Source organism: Odontomachus brunneus, unplaced genomic scaffold, assembly GCF_010583005.1.
Source record: "Odontomachus brunneus isolate Ranch 3 - 2012 unplaced genomic scaffold, Obru_v1 Obru_scaffold_083, whole genome shotgun sequence".
Classification (NCBI taxonomy): domain Eukaryota; kingdom Metazoa; phylum Arthropoda; class Insecta; order Hymenoptera; family Formicidae; genus Odontomachus; species Odontomachus brunneus.
In genome coordinates this window covers 1,514,698-1,535,823 of record NW_022639533.1, presented here as the reverse complement: position 1 = coordinate 1,535,823, position 21,126 = coordinate 1,514,698, and the positions used below count along the sequence as shown (strand labels likewise).

Here is a 21,126-nt window from a genome sequence, read left to right as displayed (position 1 = left end):
TGTTTACATACGTGCGATCGCGAATGTGTGCGACGTCGAGGACGACCGTTACGAATCTTTTCGAGACCAGTCTCGTTCGAACGACCGTCCGTGTACCTCGAGACCGACCGTGAAATCAGACGACGACGAATCCGACGGTGCGTTAGAAAATTTCCCGGAAAGACCGTATAAAGTACTTCTTTCCCTTCTCTTTCTTTTCCCATTTTCTCTCTCTTCTCTCTCTTGGACGTTTGAGTGTAGTTTTAGGGTTGAAAAAAATCAGTTCCTCATCCCTCGCACCTTCAGCAATTTCTCAAGGGTAACGCGATGTATCCCGGATTGAATCCGACAATTGGTAGTATGCCACAGAGCATAGTGGGTTTTGTTATCCCTTGCAAAGCGCACATTTGAAGAGGTGGGAATTGCTCTCGGCTGAGAGGGAGAGAAAATCTAATTTCGTTATGAAGGTGTGTGGTGCAGCTTGATGGTGGTCCTGACTCTTCGACAGGTAAATGACGTTCATCGTTGCTCCGTGATTATTTCGCGTCGAGGTTCCATTTATCAACTGTGTGCACTTCATTTGTTCGTTTTGCTGTATTTTATCCAGGTTCAGAGTTAACTTCAAATCGAATATTGATAACTCCAATTTGTCATTTGCCACGTATTTCACTGTTATTTGCGATAAATAGACAACAATGTTATCGTAGACGCATTTACTCGTGTTATTATATATTACGAACATTCTGACAGCGTGAAATAAAAATTCTTATATTATTTTTGCCGGTGCAACACACATTCTCGTATAATTGACGAGTTATGCGTGAGTTCAACGTTTTTGAAACGATTTCAGCGATATAAGTCTTGTTCTTTTCAGCTGAACTAGTGCTGCACTGGAAGAAGAAACTTCTCTCCCCTCAATGCTTGATTATGTGTTTGTTTCACTCTAAAGACAAAAGATGCGACCTAGCATTCAGCTAAAAGGAACAGACCTATTGTTATTCGTGCAAGCGCAAAATGGGTAAGCGTTTAAACTCAAGAAAGTCAAATAATTGTGCATCGCGATTCACTTATTCCAAAGATTTTCATTGAAAGTTATTCCATTGTAGCCAATTATAACTTCTTTAGCATTTATAGGATGGCACGATGTCAGTGGATATACTTGTAGTTTTTTGACTTGACCGATTTCGATCCAATGATTTTTGTGTTCTTCAAATATGTTGATTATTGGATACAACGATATATTGCAATGTTAGATATTCTAGGTTCTCTAAATTATATCGCTCTCACAAAGACATGCTACAGGAATTTACAATTGCTAGAAAACCTGAAATTCTGAACAATTATTGTGAGACTTGTTTTCTTTAAAAGTTTATCATGCGACCCGTTCTTTTCTTCTGATATTTTCAGTTAAAAGAGGAATGTCTCGTTCGTTTTCTCGGTATACTGACTTAAGTCAGTGATTCACAAAGTTTTTTTCTGGTTCACGGCGTACTGTAAAATATGTAAGGATTTTCTGCCTTTGTGCACTTCGTGTACAAGATTAATAGCCACATATCAAATGATGCGTGATTTAGCAATCTTTTTTTATTAATAACTGAAAAATCTAAGTGACTATTTGCAAACTGGTAAAGAACTTTCTTGTTCAGTTTAACCTAATATAATAAATACACAGCGCATATCATACTTACACTCTGCACCATATCTCGCGTGATCAATTGCCAATCTTCTTTAATTAGTAACTAAAAATTTTACGTGATTGTTCGCAAAATACTAGAGGAATTTTTTATTCAGTTTGATTTAATCTACACGTATACGAGAGTTGTATATGTATCATCAGACATTCTGTATATACACATATTTAAATACTAATCTAACTCCCTTTTTATAGTTTGTATATATCTCTATTAGATAAACTACACAGAAAGAACGATTTATTGATTCAAATAAATGTTTCTTTGGAATAGTCCAAACGAATTATTTGGTTGACACAAGAAAAATATTTCTTTGGTACTAAGCCGCAAATAAATATTTTTGTTGCTTCAAACAAAATTTTGTTTGATCAATCGAAAAATTCGTTTGGACTATTCCAAAGAAGCGTTTATTTGATTCATCCAAATCGTTCTTTCTGTATATTAAATAAAATACACAAATACAACACCCATCAGGGATATAAAAAAATAACTGTTTTTTTTCGTAACATTGTTTTTTTTATAACATTGTGTGTATATATTTTTTATAACATTGTGTGTATATATATTTATTTCAATTTTTTGTTTTAATATTTTTTGTTTTAATTAACACTTAACAGAGAAATAAACTTATAGGAACAAGTGTAATTTTGTTTAAGAAATAAATAAGTTTGATAAATAATTTTGTTTAACAAATTAGTGCTTCTTTTAATGCGTCATTGAAAATACAATATTTAACGATAAAATTACCTTAAGATGTGTCATAAGTTTTGCTACCTGGGCTGCTTTGTTCACGCACTTTCTTATGAAATATTAGTTGCCATATTCTATTGACGACGCCGTTTCTTAATTTATTGAACGTGGATTCTTTGCGATCTTACGATTTATACTCTCTTTGATCGACCAAATTTTTAGAACAAACTGAAGAAGCAATTGATCCATGATCGGACCAATCGCTTCCATCGCAACGATTTGTATTTATTCACATTTCACGGTTGACACCCGTGAAATGTTACCTGCTACGCAAATCTCGTGTAACGGACGCAAGCAATAGGTCGAACTACATGTTTACCTGATTTATTATGCTTTCTATTTATTTCTGAGCATATTGTTCATATCTCACGAAGAAGCGGATATGTAAGCGAACGACTTATCTTTGAATATCAACACGGTAAATGAAAGTTCTTTTATGCCTTGGAGATTTTAATTTGTAATAAGGTCATTTCGATTATTGTTTACGCCGGGTGCAATGAAGATCGTTAATCTATGACAGATTTACAAATTCGGGAAATCAAAATGTAAAATAAAAAAAACATCTGGAAGAAATTTTCTAACTATCAACTTCTTCATCATCTCCACTATCATAAAGGGCGAATACTTCATCGTCTTCTTCCACAACTCCTGAGCACACTACTTCGCAATGCAATAATAACATTTCCCATTGCAAATCTATGGGCATGTCTTTCAAATTGATTTGCGATGTCGGACTAGATCAAATAAAGAAACACGAATTATCTAGATAATAATCATATTAATAATAACAGATAAATAAATAAGTCAAAGACTACCAATGGAACGATATCTCGAAATCATCATAAAAGTTTCGAAATCTGTCTTAAACAAATTAAATCGATCCGATGAGATCGCGATTGCTGGTTAGCGCGCTCGAATATCTGCTGGATTCATATATATGTGGTAAACGTATATATTCACTTTAATTACCTGTCTTCCAAGTTGATATTATAGACATTATTGACGACCACGTGATTACCGATTTTAATTTTCTTCCACTTTTTCTCATTGAATGGTTTTTGACCAATCGACGAAATAATAATATTCGGATTTAATTGTTGTAACTGCTCGTATGAGCATGAATGGACTATTTCGTCAAACGTTTCGCACGTTACTAACCTTACAGACGGAACACGTTCGAAAAGCATCTGCAAAGAATAAATGCGAGTTGTGTGTATTAAACTAAAAATATAACGTTTTAGTGTCGGGATGATGTCACACGAGATGTATCCGAGCATCACCAACGTAGATTCTATAGCGGCTAACCGCTATTTGGCTAAATAATATGTGCTACTTGGGTGATTAGTTTGATTAGCTAATTTTCAATAATTTTACTCGAGTTATATGATTGACGTTAACTGGAAAGATGAAAAAATTCGACCAGATCTCAGGTAGACAACTGTACGTATTAAAAATAAATTTTTCAGCTATTTTACTCATGTGCAAAGTTAAATGATCAAAATGTGTAAATGTGGAATTTTTCTTTCTCTCTCCCTCTTTATAAATTACTTATATGATATAAGCCCGTATTAATAGTCATTATTTGAGACGCGTTTCAAATAAGATACTCAAATTTCAATTTAGAGTTAGATGAAAGTTTTTCAATTGAATCGCACGACTGTAGATATAAATGTCACACTTATCACAATTCAACTGAAGAACTTAGATCTGACTTTGAATAAAAATCTGAGTGTCGCATTTCAGACAGGTTTCAAAAAATGACTGTTAATACGGACCACAGCGTGTTCGAATGTATTTCGAATGTTTTTGACTGAATTGGGGCAATTGATCAAATGCTTCTGCCAAGCCTTGCAATTGAGTAGTAAAGGCTATGATGTTATTAATGAACCCCGGATCGATAATAATTCGTATCTTTGAAAACGTTATTATATACGTTATTTATCACATAAAACGACGATAAAAAAAAGAAAAATTATCACAACGGAGGAAGATTCGAAAAAAATGATCAGAATTTACTCAAAATAATATGTGTGAAATGCAATATGAATATCTGAGAGTAAATCATAGTAAATTTGTCCATATAATAAATAATTCACATCATTGCATAATGTAAATATAATCAAAATTCAATATTGGCTCCATAAATATATCTAAAAGATTGTAAAGTTTGTCACGCCATGGTAATCATAAAAGTCTATCTGGGATCACTCGAATCGCTAGTTGTTAATGAATAAACGTTTCACAATTTGGGACATTTTAATACCATAAACTCCCTGGAATCGCTCTTAAACAAGTTGCGTCCCTCAAAGTCCTCCTTAGCTTTTTCAAACTTTTGCGGTCCTAGATCATGTATAAATCCCAAGCGTAAACGATTGTTATTGGTGTTTCTGTAAAGCAATTAATCAATATTAAATCAATATTAAATTTTAGATGACATATCGCGAAATGTCGCAAAAATGATTAACTGCTCATACCTTCTAAGCCAGTTGGCTACTACGTCGCCGCAATCTAAGACACTTACAAAAACTATAAATTTATTATAGAATGACGTCACCAACGTTTTAACATTTCCATTAGCCACGATCTTAGGTAGAATTAGGGCTATGGAATTTGAATGTACTCTCAGTGCTATTACACTGTGATCCATGATCAAGACTGTAAACGTGTTCAACTCGTGTACTTCATTCGCCGTACAAATTGCTCTGGACACTTCATCGTACACTACAAACATTCTGATAATACGAAATAAAAGTTTAATACATTTACTATCGTTGTTTGCTTGAGGAACTTTCCCTACCAACTATCTTGCATATTTTTATGTAATTGTATAAAACAGACATAGTTTATGTGTGAATAGCAGAACTAATTATATATATTTCCGTTATATAGAATGGGCAATACATAATTTGGAAGTTTTAATTACTTCTGTTTCTACTGGATCAGTTTAAACTATTTTTGTTGTAAGTTGTTTTATTTTAGTTCGGTTGTTTTGTTTTATTTTACTTTGGTTTAGAAGGGACTATGAATTGACGTTTTTTTCTTTTTTTTGTAATTTTTTTTAAGATATAAGTTTTTAAGGTCATCTTAATTTCTTTAAATAAAATTATGGAAAGTAAATATCTCTTAGAAATATTTTGTATTTTATCTTGATAATTTCAATATAAAATATGAAATATCTCGTAAATTTTTCGATTTATCTTATGTAAATACTTTTATATGTAAAATAATGAGAGAAATCGATAGGTAAAATTAATATCTTGAGACTTTTATATTAATAAAGTATATAAATACATGAATTTATTAAAATATATTGGAAGAGAAATTAAAGATGTGTTAATCATTAAAGTGTTAATTATTAATTATTAAAAGAATTATTAAGTATGTATTTATTTTTCGATTTCAATTTTAAACACGCTTCTCGAAAGAAAATTAATTAAAATGTGCAACGCGTGCCGAGTTCTGATCTAATCCGATCAATTCAGAGATAAGAATATCAATTCCATTAATCTAAGGAATTCTTCGATATTAAACAGTTGAATACCACTATTTGGTCTGATTATAGATATTCAATTAGTAGTCGTAAACATCTATCATTTGTCTGTGTTTCAATCAAACAAGAGATTAATTCGAATATACATGTTAATGATTAGAAATTTGACTTGACATTATTATTTTGTAATAACGAAACAAATCGCTAAGAATTAATGTTTAGTCAATGAGAAAGTAGAGTAGGGTAGAGTTTATTAAACACTCTGGGGTGTACCCTTTAGAAATTATAGTATTTTGTAATTACTGGGATACCCGAGTCCGCGCGTTACTATACCTTTAGTAACATACTAGTTATATCAAAATTATGTAAGATTTTACAATAATAAACAGTAATTATTTCGTAAAACCGCAATTATTTTATGAAAAGGAGTAAAATATTACTATAATAATAAATAATTATTTCATAATAGAGAATAATATATTTAATAAGAAAATAGAAAAGAAAAGAACGAAAACGTAAAAGAGAAATATGAAAGAAAAGATAGAGAGAGAAGCGCAAGCATGTTATTTTAATTAGAATAATAATTTTTTATTTCAGTAAGCAGTTGTTAATCGCTACCAACATCTTTGAGCGACTATTATTGTCCAAAAATAAATTTTTAGTGATTGAATATTTGAAAGTCTCAATACTGTCTCGTTTAGTTTACTTGAAAGAATTCTGTGATATTGCATAAACTGATTTAGGTAATAACAATAGTAAGGACAATAAGAGTCAAAAAGTAGATTTTAAGCGCCAACAGTTACATAAGGTAAATGTCCTAGTGATTGAACGTGTACCGATAATTGAATTATTAATAATATATTTGTGTTTGTTAAGCTTGTTGTTTTGCTTATCAATAAATGAAACAAAATCACAAAGTAACTAAATATTTCTTTTCATTTATTATATTATTTTGTATATTGAAAAGCATTTTAATAAAGAAAATACAAAACTAATATGTTAATCATTGGGACATGTATGTTTGATCACTGGGACGTTTACCTTAAATCAATTACGAATTTATTTTCCAAACGTTTCCAACATTTTTCGACCATTTAATGTGGCCCTCTTCACGCGGTTGTCGATTATAAAAATGACCAATAAAGAATGGTCACGATTCCCTATCGCCGTTGTGTGAAGTAAAATCCGTCACATCATTGTTCGCTAGCTAATATTCGCATACAATAGAAAACCGAATAAATTGAAATGGTTTATAAGTAAAAGGCGAGAAAAGTCTGCTTTTTGGCTCCTATTGTCCTTACTATTGTTATTATTAATTTGTATTTCCCAGAGCCGGTTAAATTAAATTGAATTAGGTAATGTATGTTTCCATTCATCTCAAGCAGGAGTTTCGATTGATGCATATGTTTCACGAATATCCGCCAATTATTAATAATCCACCAATTAATTGTCACCGCAAGAGAATAGGAAGTTTTTGCGATATCGTGTCTCAGATACGATAACGCTACAGTGCGATCATCATCTGTCAATTTGCTTACTGCTTACGTTTTACTGCTTAAGTTTTTCTATGTGTCACCAGTTTAAGGGCCTCCACACAAATTGATATAACAGTAACGTAAGACGTACCGTAAAAATTGACTAATTACAATTGAGTATTCATAAAAATGGCGATCTTACGTTTCGACGATTCTCAACGTGATTGGTCAATTGTTACGGTACGTCTTACGTTACTCTTATGTTAATTTGTGAACGCCCTAATCGTATAATTGGTGGGGAGAAGGAAAGAGGAAAAGTGAGACACATGTAAAAAATTTAATTCTAGGCATTCAATATCGTGTCTCAGATACGATAACGCTACATCCGATATTCAGTATTAGTACTTCATATCTATAGGATACGTAACACAAGTTGTATATTCGCAGTACTGGCAGTGAATATCGGAACGTATTTTAGCGTTACCGTATCTGAAAGACGGTATTGCAAGTTTCGCCTTAACCGCCGTTACGTTAAGACGTACTCGAACACGTTCGGACTTGCGATTTTTTGAGAAACGTATCTTTTCGTATCTTGGTGAAAGGGCTATAAATAAAGATTTGAATTCAAGTAAAATAACCAGAGACAAGAGACAAAGACACTATTGCAAAAACTCAATATTAAAATAGTGAATTATACATCATACTTACTCATTTAGTACTGAAGTTTTGTTAAGATATCCACATAGTTGATTGCGATAAATACAGCATGTATCAACACTCTCCGGAGAACCTTTTAACAGCGGATACAAGTACATGGCTCTCACTTTTCCAACTTTATGCCAAGTCGGGTAAAGTTCCTTGTTTGACTTCCATTCCTCGGATTTCACGTCTTCCTTTGGTTTTAGGTCCATGGTAATACAACTTTTATTTGTAACTTCGAGTCTATTAGATTTAATTTCGTTAGATTAGTGCTCGAGCCACGTGGATTCTTCTTTGTCTGATTCCAGTCTATTGTCGAGAAGAGTGACTATAGGCTCTATATATAACTAGACTTAAGGCCATAGTACACAAAATTGTATACATTACAGACGTGTATACTAGTGCAGAGGACTGATGGAAGGACAGATATATGCGTCCAGTAAAGCGTTCCTTGGCTTAGGGCCGTAGCACACAGAAAAACTTAAGCAGTAAGACGTAAGCAGTAAGCAAATTGACCAATCACAGTCATTGATTCTTGGACCGTAAGAAGAATCAATGACTGTGATTGGTCAATTTGCTTACTGCTTACGTTTTATTGCTTAAGTTTTTCTATGTGCCACCAGCTTAAGGGCCATCACATACAAATTGGCATAAGAGTAAAGGGACGTCTACATTGGAAGTAAATAGCAAGAAGTAGGAAGTAAGAGTAAGAAATTGATCAACCACAGTCGAATGTGAGAAGAATAATCAACTATGATTGGTCAATTTCTTATTCTTACTTCCTACTTCTTACTGCTTACTTCCAATGTAGACGTCCCTTAACGTAAGACGTACCGTAAAAATTGACCAGTTACAATCGAGTATTCATAAAAATAGCGATCTTACGTTTCGACGATTCTCAACGTCAATTCTTACGGTACGTTTTACGTTACTGTTATATCAATTTGTGAAGGCCCTAATCGTATAATTGGTGGGGAAAAGGAAAGAGGAAAAGTGAGACACATGTAAAAAATTTATTTCTATGTATTCACGTTTTGTATGTAATACATACTTCCCAGAGTTCACTTTTTGATATTGTATATAAGGCAGTCTAGTTATATATAGAAGTTTGTGGCGACACTACACGTCACAGATTTCAACTTGTTTCTGGTTTTTTGGCATCTATAGTGGATTTTAAAATTTATAGTTGGCAATACTGTTTTAGTGTCATGTCTCGTAGAACGTGACGTGGTGAATATACGTTAGGAACGCTACTCACACACGTAGTTTCTCGATATGATTACTTTTTGTTAATGCCACTGTAACTGAACCTCAATTTATCTTTCCTTCTAATAACAATTTTGTCCAGTTCTGAACAAAAAAGCCCTCTATCTTTTTCCTAATAAAAATCCTTTGTAGATTTTTAGTAATTAATATTAATATATTATCGCAAGCGATCATCCGCCAGTCCTCTTTAATTAATAATTAAAAGTGTACAAAGTTATTATGAAAATAGTAAAGGACTTTTTTGTTCAATTTGACTTAAGCTTTGTACAAGCATGCGATATTATACAAATCTTTTTTAGTTAATATCTAGATAATTATTACAAATATCATAAAACGATATAGGACTTTTATACTTACTTGAATCCATACTATGCTTCTACGAGAGCTTCGAAGGTTGTTTTGAGACACCTTGTATGTAGTTTCTTCCTCGACTCATCTTCCCTCTTCAATCTAATATAAAACCTTAAATCAAAACATTTTAATTTTTTTAACTATTTGTTTTACATTTTTTATTTTCTATTTCCGATGAGAATTATTTTTGATCCACGACGTAAAACTCGGGAGAACATAATTTTTACAAAATTTTTCTCTGCCATTCTGCAAAAAACATAAATTTTACAACGACTACCAACTCTTCGCGAAACTGCAACGATTTTAAAGTCGCAAAACGAATGACGTAGAAGTCGCTCGAAAAACCGGTTGGATTATCTCTTTTTTATTCTGTTATGCATTTTTTGTTTCCTTTTTAAGATTTAGGGCCAAGTGCCGCAACCAACTCGCCTTGAAAGAGCTGTCCTCGGCCGCGAAATTTTACTCTTATTGGATCGTTGGTGCGAAATTGTCGTATCGGCTCTTCGGGAAAGAGGGTCAAGCGAAGCTGGTGAACGATTCACGGCGGATTTAAAGCAGACTCGGGATACTCTGACCCAAGACGTTTAAGAAAACGCGCGAAAGTTTTCGGAGGCACGGTAGGAAAAGTCTCGAGATTATCGGGGAATGATAAAACACGGGAAAGAAGGAGAGCGAGAAGAAAGCTGCTATAAATTAACAAGTTATTTGGAAACTTTTACGCGTAACTTCCTTTTCGAAAATCTCGCTATTTTCGTGTCTATGTCATGTAATGTGACGTTTAAGTTGAGTTCCGCTGGTAGTTATTGAATCAGGGGAAAATTCAACTTAAGGTGATGTGACAAAATGCGATGAGAAATTGTACTCCCTCCGCACTTTTCCTCGGGACGATTCGAGCCTGATTTGCCTCGCGAATCCTTCAGGAGAACTTCTGGAATGGCAAAGGAACCGCGGAAATACCGTACAATCGATATACAGATCGAGGATGACCCGAGGAGTGCATAGCGGGAAGTACGTCGCCTCCTTGTCCATGGACGTGCATCACATACCAATGACAACTCGGTTGAGGCGTCACGGCGTGACTTACTTACACGACACGACAGCACCGACGAGAGCTGGCTTGCGACCGCGTGCGCGCCTAGCCGGCTCGTCACGCAATTAATACTCCCGCAGAGAGCCGCTCGTTTACATATGTGCGATCGCGAATGTGGAGGTGTGCGACGCCGAGGACGACCTGGAACCGTTACAAGTCTTTTCGAGACCAGTCTCGTTCGAACGACCGTCCGCGTACTTCGAGACCGATCGCGAAATCCGACGACGACGAATCTTACGGTGCGTTGGAAAATTTCCCAGAAAGACGGTATAAAGTACTTCTGTTTCTTTTTCCACTTTTTCTTTTCTCTCTCTTCTCTCTCTTGGACGTTTGAGTGTAGTCTTAGGATTGAAATAATCAGTTTCTCATCCGTCGCACACCTTCAGCAACTTCTCAAGGGTAACGCGATACATCCCGGATTGAGTCCGACGATTGGTGGTATGCCACAGAGCATAGTGGGTTTTGTTATCCCTTGCAAAGCGCGCATTTGAAGAGGTGGTAATTGCTTTCGGCTGATAGCGAGAGAGAATCTAATTTCGTTATGAAGGTGTTGTGGTGCAGCTTGATGGTGGTCCTGACTCTTCGACAGGTAAATGACGTTCATCGTTGCTCCGTGATTATTTCGCGTCGAGGTGCAACGATAAGTGCAAATCGGCGTTTTGACGCGTCAAACGTAAGAAGAATGTTGCTGTTTGCAGAGTTCACCATTTCGATGGTTTGATCAGAAATCGAGGTGTCGTTTGAGAGAAGCCTATTTTTCTCCTCACCTTCGCCGGCGATAAATTTCGTTCGCGTGATATCGCGTTTTCGATATAGCGTCCCTCGCTCAACTCTGACATTTCACGTTGTATTAGTAATAACGCTGCCGTCTGATCCGCTTCCAATGTAAAATATTTCCATATAAACACCGCTATAATCGCGACTAACGGCACGGACTAAAGCCGGCTTTCGTGCGCTTCGGCGGAAATGTTAATTAAAATTCCTCCACGGCTCCAGGCTACCGCCGGAATCGTTAGGAAGCCACCGGCCTTTGCAACACCAGTGTACTCGAACTCGTATCTTCCCGCCGCTATGCAGGTGAGTCACTTTACTCGAATTAATGAGAGAAGATTCTGCGAACATTATGTGCCCGTCTAATTTCGCTTAATTGACGATTGGCTAATAACTACCGGGTGTACCGAGTATATTTTACACACTTGTGTTTTTTCGTTGATTCGTCGTTACGCGCACCTGACCTTCACATTTTTCCTAATGACGTCTGAACTTTAGATATAGTTTATCACAGCGAGGAATTTAAAGAAATTTAATATTTGTAACGAAACTTTCAGTGATAACTCGCCTATTTATTTTTACTGGTCCAATTTTTACTAGCCTGATAATTTGTCGATCTATAGAATCCTACCCGGCAAAAAAAAGTTCAGATAAAAGCCAGATATAGATTTTGTCAAGAGCTGATCAGATATAATCAGATATAATTCAGATATGATTGAGATCTGTCCACATATAATCATATATAATCATATATACAATTATATATAATTATATATGGACAGATCTGAATCATATTTGAATTATATCTGATTATATCTGATCAGATCTTGGACAAAATCCATATCTGGCTTTTATCTAAACTTTTTTTTCCCGGGTACTAATATCTCTTTCTCTCAATTACTAAAAATGTCAATATTATTATTATTTCTTTTTATTTTCACTGAGTATAGAACGGTGACAGTTTTACTATAATTTTGATATAATACCCAAAGATGGAGCAACAGCTAAAATGTTTTCTTTATATAAAGACTTTATATAAGGACAGAAATTGGATTTTATAATAAATTCGGTAGACAAGAAGAGCGCGACGTAAAAGTAGAAATGGCTGTTTAAAATGTAAATAATAATTTACACAAACGTACTGATGTAAATAACGAGAGGAAATGTTTTACAGTAGTGTAAAAGAAGGCACCCTTAAACTTCAAGATTATATAGGATGAAAGGGAGAGAGAGGTTTGAAAGCGAGTTATATGAACATTATTCGAGTGTAATTACAAGTTTAAATGGATCGTAACGCGGCAAAATTTATTGCAGAGATACAGAAAAAGTGTAATATACGTCGTATATACCTACATATATTTTGCGTGTTTTCGCGTACCTTAGCAAAATTATTTCAGACCCAGATCTTGTCGAGTTTTCGAACTATCGAGTATTGGACATAGAGAGAGATAGCTATGTATCTCTGAATCAGGTAATTTTCCACGCGGTCGAGCAACTGAAGCTCGTCCAGTCGGAGGAAATGCTGCTGGAGCATTCAACAGCTAAACCCCTGCCGACGATTCAATCGATGAAGCATCAGCAACCGCAGTCGACGACGCCCAAAGCGACCTCCGCGATTTCCACAGCTGCAACCACGGCGATGCACAGCGAGGTGGCGGGGACTTCGTCTTCAATTTCGCCTGCCAATTTCGTGACCAAGGTATCGAGTCACGGATCGTCCGAGACCTATGACGACCTGACGAAGACCGTCCAACGCATGGAGGCGTCGACTGCGAGTGTTCCAGCTTCGTTCGACCACGAAGAATCGCCCGAGGTAAATGAGGAGACCGCCGAAACGAACTATGCCACGCCGGAGACGAATCACGAGTTACCGGAGCCCATGTTGGAGTTCCAGGAACTGAATCAGGAAGTATCGGAGGTGAGCGAGGGGAATAAGACCCCGACGAACGAGAATGCTTTTAGCGGGACGCCGGAGATCGAAAGTTCGTCGGACGACGATGCGTCGCCGCAACGATCAACGCAGGCGACCGTCTCGGGAACGCCGGACGATTCGAAAAGAAAGGAACCGACCATCGATAGTATCGTGGACGAAATTTACGTAATCGTCAGGCCAACGATGTCCCCGTTAATCGAGGATTCGAACGTCACCGACAAATCCAAGGGCATGACCGGTATTTCAATCGAGAAGATGGAGAACATTGAGGACGAGGAGGAAGAGACGAGGTGAGTATTTCCCTACGATTACTGCGCTGAGGAAAATAAAAATAGATGATCTCATTAAAATCATCAGTCACAATGAAAGAAAAGAATAAATATTTACTGATAAAATTAAAGGAAAATTAGACATTTGCTAATAAACATAATATGTAAACATTTAATAGAGTCCTAATAAAATCAACAAAGGTATCTTATAATAACGATTCTAATAAATTATTTTGTTTTATTGTTATAATAAAAAAGTAGTAACATGCATATAAAATTATTATCACTTACTGCAAAAATGGCTTTCCTTAACGATAATTATTTCACTGTGCAGTTATAATCACAAACAGCGAATACTTTTCTCTCAGTATCGTTGAAAAATCGAGAAAAAAATATCGCGTTTACTTTTGGCGAAAATTTCATAATAGTAATTTGCTAAAACCGTTAATAATAACAGACATTTCGAAAATAAATATCAGTCAAGAACATTTTAATGAAGACTCACCTGAACCGTTCTTCCGTTTCTGCGACCGTAGGTTTACTTTGCTGGGCGAGAAAGTGGCTCAAGTGCCGAGACCGAGCTTAAACAGTTATTTGAGGCGTACTAAAGTACCACCTACTTATGCACTTCAGCAACTTGCGGATCTGTACGATGCTCTTAGCAAGGACGCGCGTAAACAAGGGTTAGCGCGTTATACCGGCTACTCTGACGATGTCCTGAAGGTCCTGCAGTCGTCCGCCGAGGGAGGCGTCGGGCCGCAGTTGAAGTCACTTTTAGAGAAAGTGATCGAGCGAAACGAACTTACCAGAGACGACGCGAAGACTAAGACAGCGAAGGCGCTGCGAGATCTCGACAATCCTGCGAGCCCGCTCAACAAGGATCTCAGACGCCTGTTACCTTTGCGTTACATGGTTTAATTCCTCGAAAAGCGATCCGCTTTTGTAATTTGTTCTTGTAATTTTTTCAAATAAAAATGAAAAATTTTCATATGTAATTAATTCTTTTTAAGAAGTAAATTAAAGTGTCGTTATGTGAATCGCGAAAGTCTAATCTATCTGTTCCTGTATAGGATAGCTAGATTTTACAACAAAATCAATATTTAGTCGATTTATGGTCGTTATCTATTTATCAGAAAATCATTATCTGCTTGTGAGTCAATAATTGCAAAGTAAGTAGCATACAATTGCAAATAATTGCAAAAAATACTCATTTAAAAAATTTGCAGTGCATTTTATAATGCTCAAGAATGATTTCTTTCCAGTAATATATTATCAGTACATATTAGGTGAAATAAATGTTCATAGTCAAAGACTTCTTTGTTTCGGAATAATATGCAAGACTGTAATAAGTTGTTAGAGAGTAATCTTATAACGAAAATCTAAACTTATAAAAATTAAGTTATAATTCATCTTTTGTTATAAAAACGGAAGGTCATATTTTTTACGATGCAATTCATTTCATTTCTTGCAGCCTGTCGTAAAATTTTAGATTGGCTTTTACATTTTTTTGAAAGTTCTGATAAATTTATTAAATTATCTATTAGTCCGTATACATGCGTTTCGTTGTCGACATAAACATTGCAACAACATAAAAATGTAAGCATCGCTTTTATTATTGTTGCGTGCTTATTAGCTTTGTTTCGCCAAGCTGTCGACACTTCTCTTCATCATACTTTTTCTTCTTGTCACTTATATTTGAGTGTATCGACGATAATTTTTGTTTAATCGAATAAAGAAGGTGGATTATATTTTAGGTTCTCTTCTCGTACGTGTCTCTGTACGTGTCTCTGTACGTGGCTATAATTCTGCTTTACCAACCACTTGGAAATGATTTTCGTCGCTATGTCGAGAGTATCACCTGAATAACAATCAAACATTTTTCAATAATAATCTAAATTATTCATTATTTTATGAAATTTGACTTCTCTGTCATGAAAAATTGTCAAGACGACACATGAAATACCTTTTGTCTCTACCGGATAAAGCTTCGTGGAGAAGGTGAACGGCTGTTCGACTTCAAGAAACATCCTGTCGTTAATTTCCGTGATGTTTATTCTGGTTCTTTCCACGAGCGATTTTTCAAGAGCCTCCAGAAAGAGTGCCCATCTAGGCTTGAAATAGTCCTCGACTACTCCGGACCACTGTTTGTTCGCGTAGTCTCGGATTTCGCCGTTCGGTCCCCATAGAGTAATCTGATTTCGCGCATTGTACTCGTAAGACTGTCTCTCGTCCTCGTCGACGGCCATATCTTTTGCCTGAGCCAACCAGGTGCCTAGCAGAAAATTACTTCCCGATGCCAGGATAGCCTCGAGATCGTCGAAGAGATCCAACAAGGCGGCTGCGTGCGACCTGCGACATGTTTCAACGATAACGAAATTACAGAATTCTTTCAAATACGGATATTGTGCAAGCCAAATAATAAATCACTACGCACCGATCGCTCTTAGCTACATTTTTTAAACATTTACACGCTCTATAAGTGGCTATAATGAGATATTATTAGGGAATTTCTTGCTAATTCTTTGAAATCCTTACCTTATTTGTGATATTCAATAAACAAATGCGTAATTAAAATTGTGAAAATAATATCATGTGTCATATCACACGCATCATTCTAGATAAGATATATCAATCTAAGATATATCTTATCATAATGCACTCACCGAAAGGCAGTGATGTTTCTTTTTCTGTAGCAATCTACTATATTCGTGTAAATATTGTCGGCCATTAGTTGGAGAGCTTGTCTTGTTATATCAACCACATCATGCCTGTAGAGAGTATTATTGCCTCTACCGTATCTCGCTTTTAAAAACGTGTCCCACGTGTTGTAGAAATCCTCTCGATTGTACCAAACCTGCATTGAAAGCGAATTTAAACTTATATTAAAAGCTAATAATTTATAAATCCTAAAAAGAATCTCCCAGTAAGGTTGGTAAATTAAAATAAGCTTTATTTTAATTTTTCTTATTAAGAGAGATTGATATAGATCTCAAAGTATCAAACTAGACTTAAATGTAACATTGAAATCGAAAATAGGGTTATAATTTTGACTAGGGTGTATCGAGATATTTGCAGAAATGCAACGATATTTTATTGATTGTATATCAATTATCATGATTAAATATGCCTACCCATGGTGAAATGTTTAAGCTCGGTCGTCTGGTAATGACATAATGCCCTCTGATTCTCTCAATGCCGACGAAGTTGTAGACCGTTTTGCCAAGACGCTTCCAGGCAGCCACCGCGTATTCGTTCCAAGCGCCGTACCTTCGAGTGGCGTACCTCTCAAACCTGCCGACCGAGATCAAAGTATCGATTTAATCAACAAACTAATTGAACTTTAAGCGAACAGTTTTTTCTATGCGTCCGAATTTAAGTTGCAAATTATACAGTCTAGCTGTATAGATTATCAGGGAGCAGATAAGAAAGCGGATCACGTTAAAGACGATGTATCTTTGGACGGAAAGCCATTGCAACGAGTAATGCATCGGAATCAAACGATACTTCCCAAGTCGATATTTTGGTCCTGCTTTCTCGACCTAAATATTCTATTTAATGTTTAGTTTGATACTCTGAAATCTATATCAATCTCTTTCGATTCTATTTAGTTGAATTTTATCGAGATGTCCTCTTCAAAATCTACAAGTGGCATTTTGTGCATTTCCTGCCATTCAGAAGCGCTAATTAGGATTTCAGTTTCCATGTGCATTAAAAATATACTGGTACTTCAGGATATACAGATGTTAGAAAGTTTAGGTCGAAAGCAGAGCTAAAATTTCGACTTGGATTCTCACCATGCGTCGAGATTGACGGGCTCGTGACGATATCCCATTTCGTTCATCAATTCGTAAATTACATAGTTCTGGTTAATGCCCTCGGGTGTCAAGCCGATCCCCACCATCGTACTGTCATTCATATGTCTACCGTCGAATGGACGCTGAGAAAAAAAATTGAGTGGAATGGTAATCCCGTAAATCACGGCATATCTAATCCACCATCTCGAGTAACGACGTATCGCCCCTTAAATCCTAAGGATTTTTGTGGATTTGTCGAAGAATTTGAAAAGCAGAAGTAAAGGTTTCTTCGGCACAAAAGATTTTACATGAGGAAGATTCAAAAGTGATTAGAGTCGTGCTATTAATTTCCCGGCTACGGGAAAAGTAAATGTGAAGAAATGCAGATTCACATGGTATACCTGATTGATAATTTGCGCAGACCCAAACATCCCCAAAGTGCCGCCGAAGTTGTGCAACATGCACCAGATGAATGGCTGGCCGTAATACGACTTCAGTCGGCCGTATTGCGGGAATTGTTCCGACTGCAGATCCAGCACCAGCATTCGTCCCTATGATCAAATTTAGCGTAGCAATGAAACTTAAAAAGTGGAATATGTTTTGTAATTATGATGAGGTAAGTATTGATGTAGATTGTTTTTATAAGAACAAATATAATTATGTATTTACTATAAAATTTATCTCAACTTTAATATTTCTTAACATTTATTAAATTAATATTTCTTAACATAAAGTTAATTTTTATTATTTACTCTTACTCCGGAGAACTAATTTTAATTTATTTCTGCATAAAATGGTTGTATTTTGTAATAAGTATATTCTTTCTTCCATCATTTTTTTCTGTCTATTAGATTATTCTATGAGTCTATGAAAGTACATATTTACAAGTATATGACAATTATTTAATTCTTTATAAATCTAATAACAGTAAGACGCATAGCATGTCGCTGCAGTAATTATACATTTACCAGGTCTGTAAATTACGGTCTGTATTTACGGTAGTCGAGAGTCTCGATCGATATATATTAAATATTAATATTCTTACCACAGGTACGGAGGTCAGGAGGGATTTCACTCTGGGCTCCGTCCAGAATATAAAGTTATGCACGAACAGCCAACCCTGCATCAACCTCGAATAGTGAAATAAGAATCTTACATGAGAAATATGTACTTATTTGAATTCTTAGAGAAATGTTGATATTACAGTGTAGAGAGAGGATTAATTAGAGGGAAGATTAATTAGAGGATTAATTAGAGAGAAGAAAAATATTTATTAATTTGTCCGCTCACCATATTGCTTGAGGGTCGACTGCGGTCATAGCTTGGAAAACCGAATGACTGACGTTGCTCAGGTAGGCAAGTTCGCTGTTAACGGGTTCGTTCTCATTAAAAGTGTCGCAATTGTAAATGTGATCAGTGCCAAATTCGTCGATATACTGTAGCAATGAAATATTCACGTCGGCGCCTCATTAGTCATCTCTAGGTTGGAACTATGTTGACTTACCATTCTCAGGAATTTTTCTCCGATAGTATGAAATAATGGGTCTGTTGGTTCTAACAAATAAGGACTAAAAACAAAAGATTAAATTAAGACCGAAGATTTCGTTAATTTTGGTAAATATTACTTCCACGATATGTTTTTCTCTATACACAAAGGAAAGTATTTTACATCCAATTTCATCATCATATTTCATATTCTTCCAATTGATTTTTCTTCACTTTTTGTTTTATAGTTTTTGAATATTGTTACGGAATCAAATAAATAAAAAAAAGAACAAAAAGAAATTATCATCGAAGACAAAATAAAATAAAAAAAAAAAAAAAAAACGGATAACGTTGAATCGTACCAGCAATACTTATCATCCTCGAAATTGCTCCAAGACTCAATCTTTGTCATATTGGTGTTCGGAAAAACCCGGGCGAAAGCTCGTGGTACGTAGCCAGCGAACGCTGGTAGCACGGGGACGATCCCGAGATCCCTCATTCGCCGTAGAATCTGATGCTGCAGACGTACGGTGCGATTATGCCAATTCGACGACAACGGCCCACCGAAGCCACGTATGTTGCCCATTCTCGTCCTGAAGCGGTCAAATAAATATATTTTATTTTTATTCGTTCGAAAGAAAGAACTCGAGGACAAATAGTATCCGACCAGGGTAAAAAAGCGGGACCGCCAAAGTGCTCGTCAATTTCCACCTGAGTGAGATTTAGCTCGTGGAACAGTCTCTGCCAGATCGCTTCTTGTGCGGTAAACGCGAGAGCCAGATTGATGCCGTTGAGGGCCATCCAGTCGATGTTCTTTTCCCATTGCTGCCATTGCCACCAGGCTGAACTGTAGCCCGCAGTGCACACATTCTGATAATATCTGAATCTGAGGAGAAATAATGACAAAGAAATCAAATATCTCGCTATAAATATGCGAATATCAACTTGTAAATTCAAACAAAATTCAAACGTTTTTCTTACTGTTGTCACCATCGACTTCGTAAAGGACTCTCTCTCTTTCTCTCCCTTTCTCTCTTTGCGTACGTAATTACTTTTCAAATTATAATGATCAAATTAATTTAAATATTTCGTTTTATATGGTTCCAATTTATAAATTTTGTATATTGTCCTGAAGAGGATCCAAACCGAGGACTTCGCTTATGACATTATTATGTTTATGTTTAATACTCTATCTATTGTCTCACTTTATATAGCAATATTATCTGCGTTGCCTCCTCTATTTATATTTACTTTTTATTTATACAATTATAAATTTAAATTATAATTTATACATATAATTGTACTTACGTTATTATATTTTATAATATGTATCAGAACGAGAGCGAGAGAGAGAAAGCCTGTGTTTTGTTTTCATAAATAAATTATTATGATTATTATATACAAACACACTATCACCTGTCATTGGATATGATCTTCACTCGGACTTCTGGCAACACGTTTGGTAGGGTGATTTGCATGCCGTCCCATGACACATGAACGTTGCAGTAGTTCTTTAAATAATAATTCAACCCCCACGTGATCGCCACACCGGTGGTGCCGCGAATTTCGATCTCGCCTAGATGATTTTTCGTTATCTATCAAAAGAGAAGTTAATACCCAAAATATCGGATTATTTCTCTGCAAATATATTAATTAATCAAAGTTCTTTAAGAGCTTTTAGGTACTCTTAAAGACGCTCAACTTATTAATTAATTCTAATATCAGCTCTAAACCTTCTTATTTAAAATATATTGTTTTCAAGAGTGAGCGCTGTACCATGAAAGTTTGTTTGTCAACGGGTCCCAAATTATTATCCACTATCATAACAAAGAGTTTAGCGGTTTCATTGCCCAACAGTCTTCTTGCGACATCTTTTGCTGCTTCCGCTTGGACTTCCGGAAGAGTATGCGGTTTTATGTGACCCAAAGTATTCTGAAACGCTAATTGTATATTTCATTATTGTACATCCCAAAAAGTATAATTTTCTATTTCTAAAATTAAGAAAAAATATTCTAAATGCAATATGAAGAGAGAGAGAGAGAGAGAGAGAGAGAGAGAGAGAGAGAGAGAGAGAGAGAGAGAG

General features: G+C 35.7%; 3 protein-coding genes across 7 annotated transcripts in view; 1 reads left to right on the top strand and 2 right to left on the bottom strand.

The window, feature by feature from the left end:
- The first annotated feature begins 60 nt into the window (after positions 1-60).
- On the top strand, positions 61-14,759 carry LOC116847792. Of its 5 annotated transcripts, none has more exons than XM_032823174.1 (5): positions 61-487; positions 854-997; positions 11,788-11,868; positions 13,034-13,785; positions 14,301-14,759. In XM_032823174.1, exons 3-5 carry the CDS (start codon positions 11,863-11,865, stop codon positions 14,680-14,682), a joined length of 1,140 nt encoding a protein of 379 aa, XP_032679065.1. In that variant the 5' UTR covers positions 61-487; positions 854-997; positions 11,788-11,862; the 3' UTR covers positions 14,683-14,759. The 5 variants fall into 5 exon arrangements, with proteins under 5 accessions (XP_032679065.1, XP_032679066.1, XP_032679064.1 ...); XM_032823173.1 differs by lacking the exons at positions 61-487; positions 854-997 and adding an exon at positions 10,642-11,380 and having other exon boundaries at positions 13,034-13,375; positions 13,457-13,785; XM_032823172.1 differs by lacking the exons at positions 61-487; positions 854-997 and adding exons at positions 10,645-11,030; positions 11,178-11,380.
- Positions 1,748-8,488, bottom strand: LOC116847796. The gene is made up of 5 exons (XM_032823183.1): positions 8,094-8,488; positions 4,895-5,152; positions 4,684-4,807; positions 3,390-3,607; positions 1,748-3,154 (listed from the first exon to the last, which is right to left on the bottom strand). Exons 1-5 carry the CDS (start codon positions 8,294-8,296, stop codon positions 2,998-3,000), a joined length of 960 nt encoding a protein of 319 aa, XP_032679074.1. The 5' UTR covers positions 8,297-8,488; the 3' UTR covers positions 1,748-2,997.
- A 299-nt stretch (positions 14,760-15,058) lies between the features above and the next one.
- LOC116847791 (alpha-N-acetylglucosaminidase) overlaps positions 15,059-21,126 on the bottom strand; it is an 11,200-nt gene continuing 5,132 nt past the window's right edge. Inside the window, exons 2-14 of the mRNA XM_032823169.1 lie at positions 20,820-20,983; positions 20,460-20,638; positions 19,711-19,929; positions 19,406-19,636; positions 19,063-19,126; positions 18,849-18,994; positions 18,604-18,688; positions 17,960-18,109; positions 17,559-17,701; positions 16,896-17,055; positions 16,428-16,618; positions 15,728-16,113; positions 15,059-15,622 (exon numbers count right to left, since the gene is read on the bottom strand). Of these exons, the coding sequence (XP_032679060.1) occupies positions 15,486-15,622; positions 15,728-16,113; positions 16,428-16,618; positions 16,896-17,055; positions 17,559-17,701; positions 17,960-18,109; positions 18,604-18,688; positions 18,849-18,994; positions 19,063-19,126; positions 19,406-19,636; positions 19,711-19,929; positions 20,460-20,638; positions 20,820-20,983 (2,255 nt within the window). The 3' untranslated portion in view covers positions 15,059-15,485. The remainder of the gene's footprint in view (positions 15,623-15,727; positions 16,114-16,427; positions 16,619-16,895; positions 17,056-17,558; positions 17,702-17,959; positions 18,110-18,603; positions 18,689-18,848; positions 18,995-19,062; positions 19,127-19,405; positions 19,637-19,710; positions 19,930-20,459; positions 20,639-20,819; positions 20,984-21,126) is intronic.

Coding starts and splice junctions, on each gene's coding strand:
- LOC116847792 (XM_032823172.1), top strand. CDS start 11,333: ATGAAGGTGTTGTGGTGCAGCTTGATGGTGGTCCTGACTCTTCGACAG. Junction 11,381..11,787: donor TGGTCCTGACTCTTCGACAG/GTAAATGACGTT, acceptor CCACGGCTCCAG/GCTACCGCCGGAATCGTTAG. Junction 11,869..13,033: donor ATCTTCCCGCCGCTATGCAG/GTGAGTCACTTT, acceptor TCTCTGAATCAG/GTAATTTTCCACGCGGTCGA.
- LOC116847796 (XM_032823183.1), bottom strand. CDS start 8,296: ATGGACCTAAAACCAAAGGAAGACGTGAAATCCGAGGAATGGAAGTCA. Junction 5,153..8,093: donor AAAACTTCAGTACTAAATGA/GTAAGTATGATG, acceptor TCGTATTATCAG/AATGTTTGTAGTGTACGATG. Junction 3,608..4,683: donor GCGATTCCAGGGAGTTTATG/GTATTAAAATGT, acceptor TATTCTTTGCAG/ATGCTTTTCGAACGTGTTCC.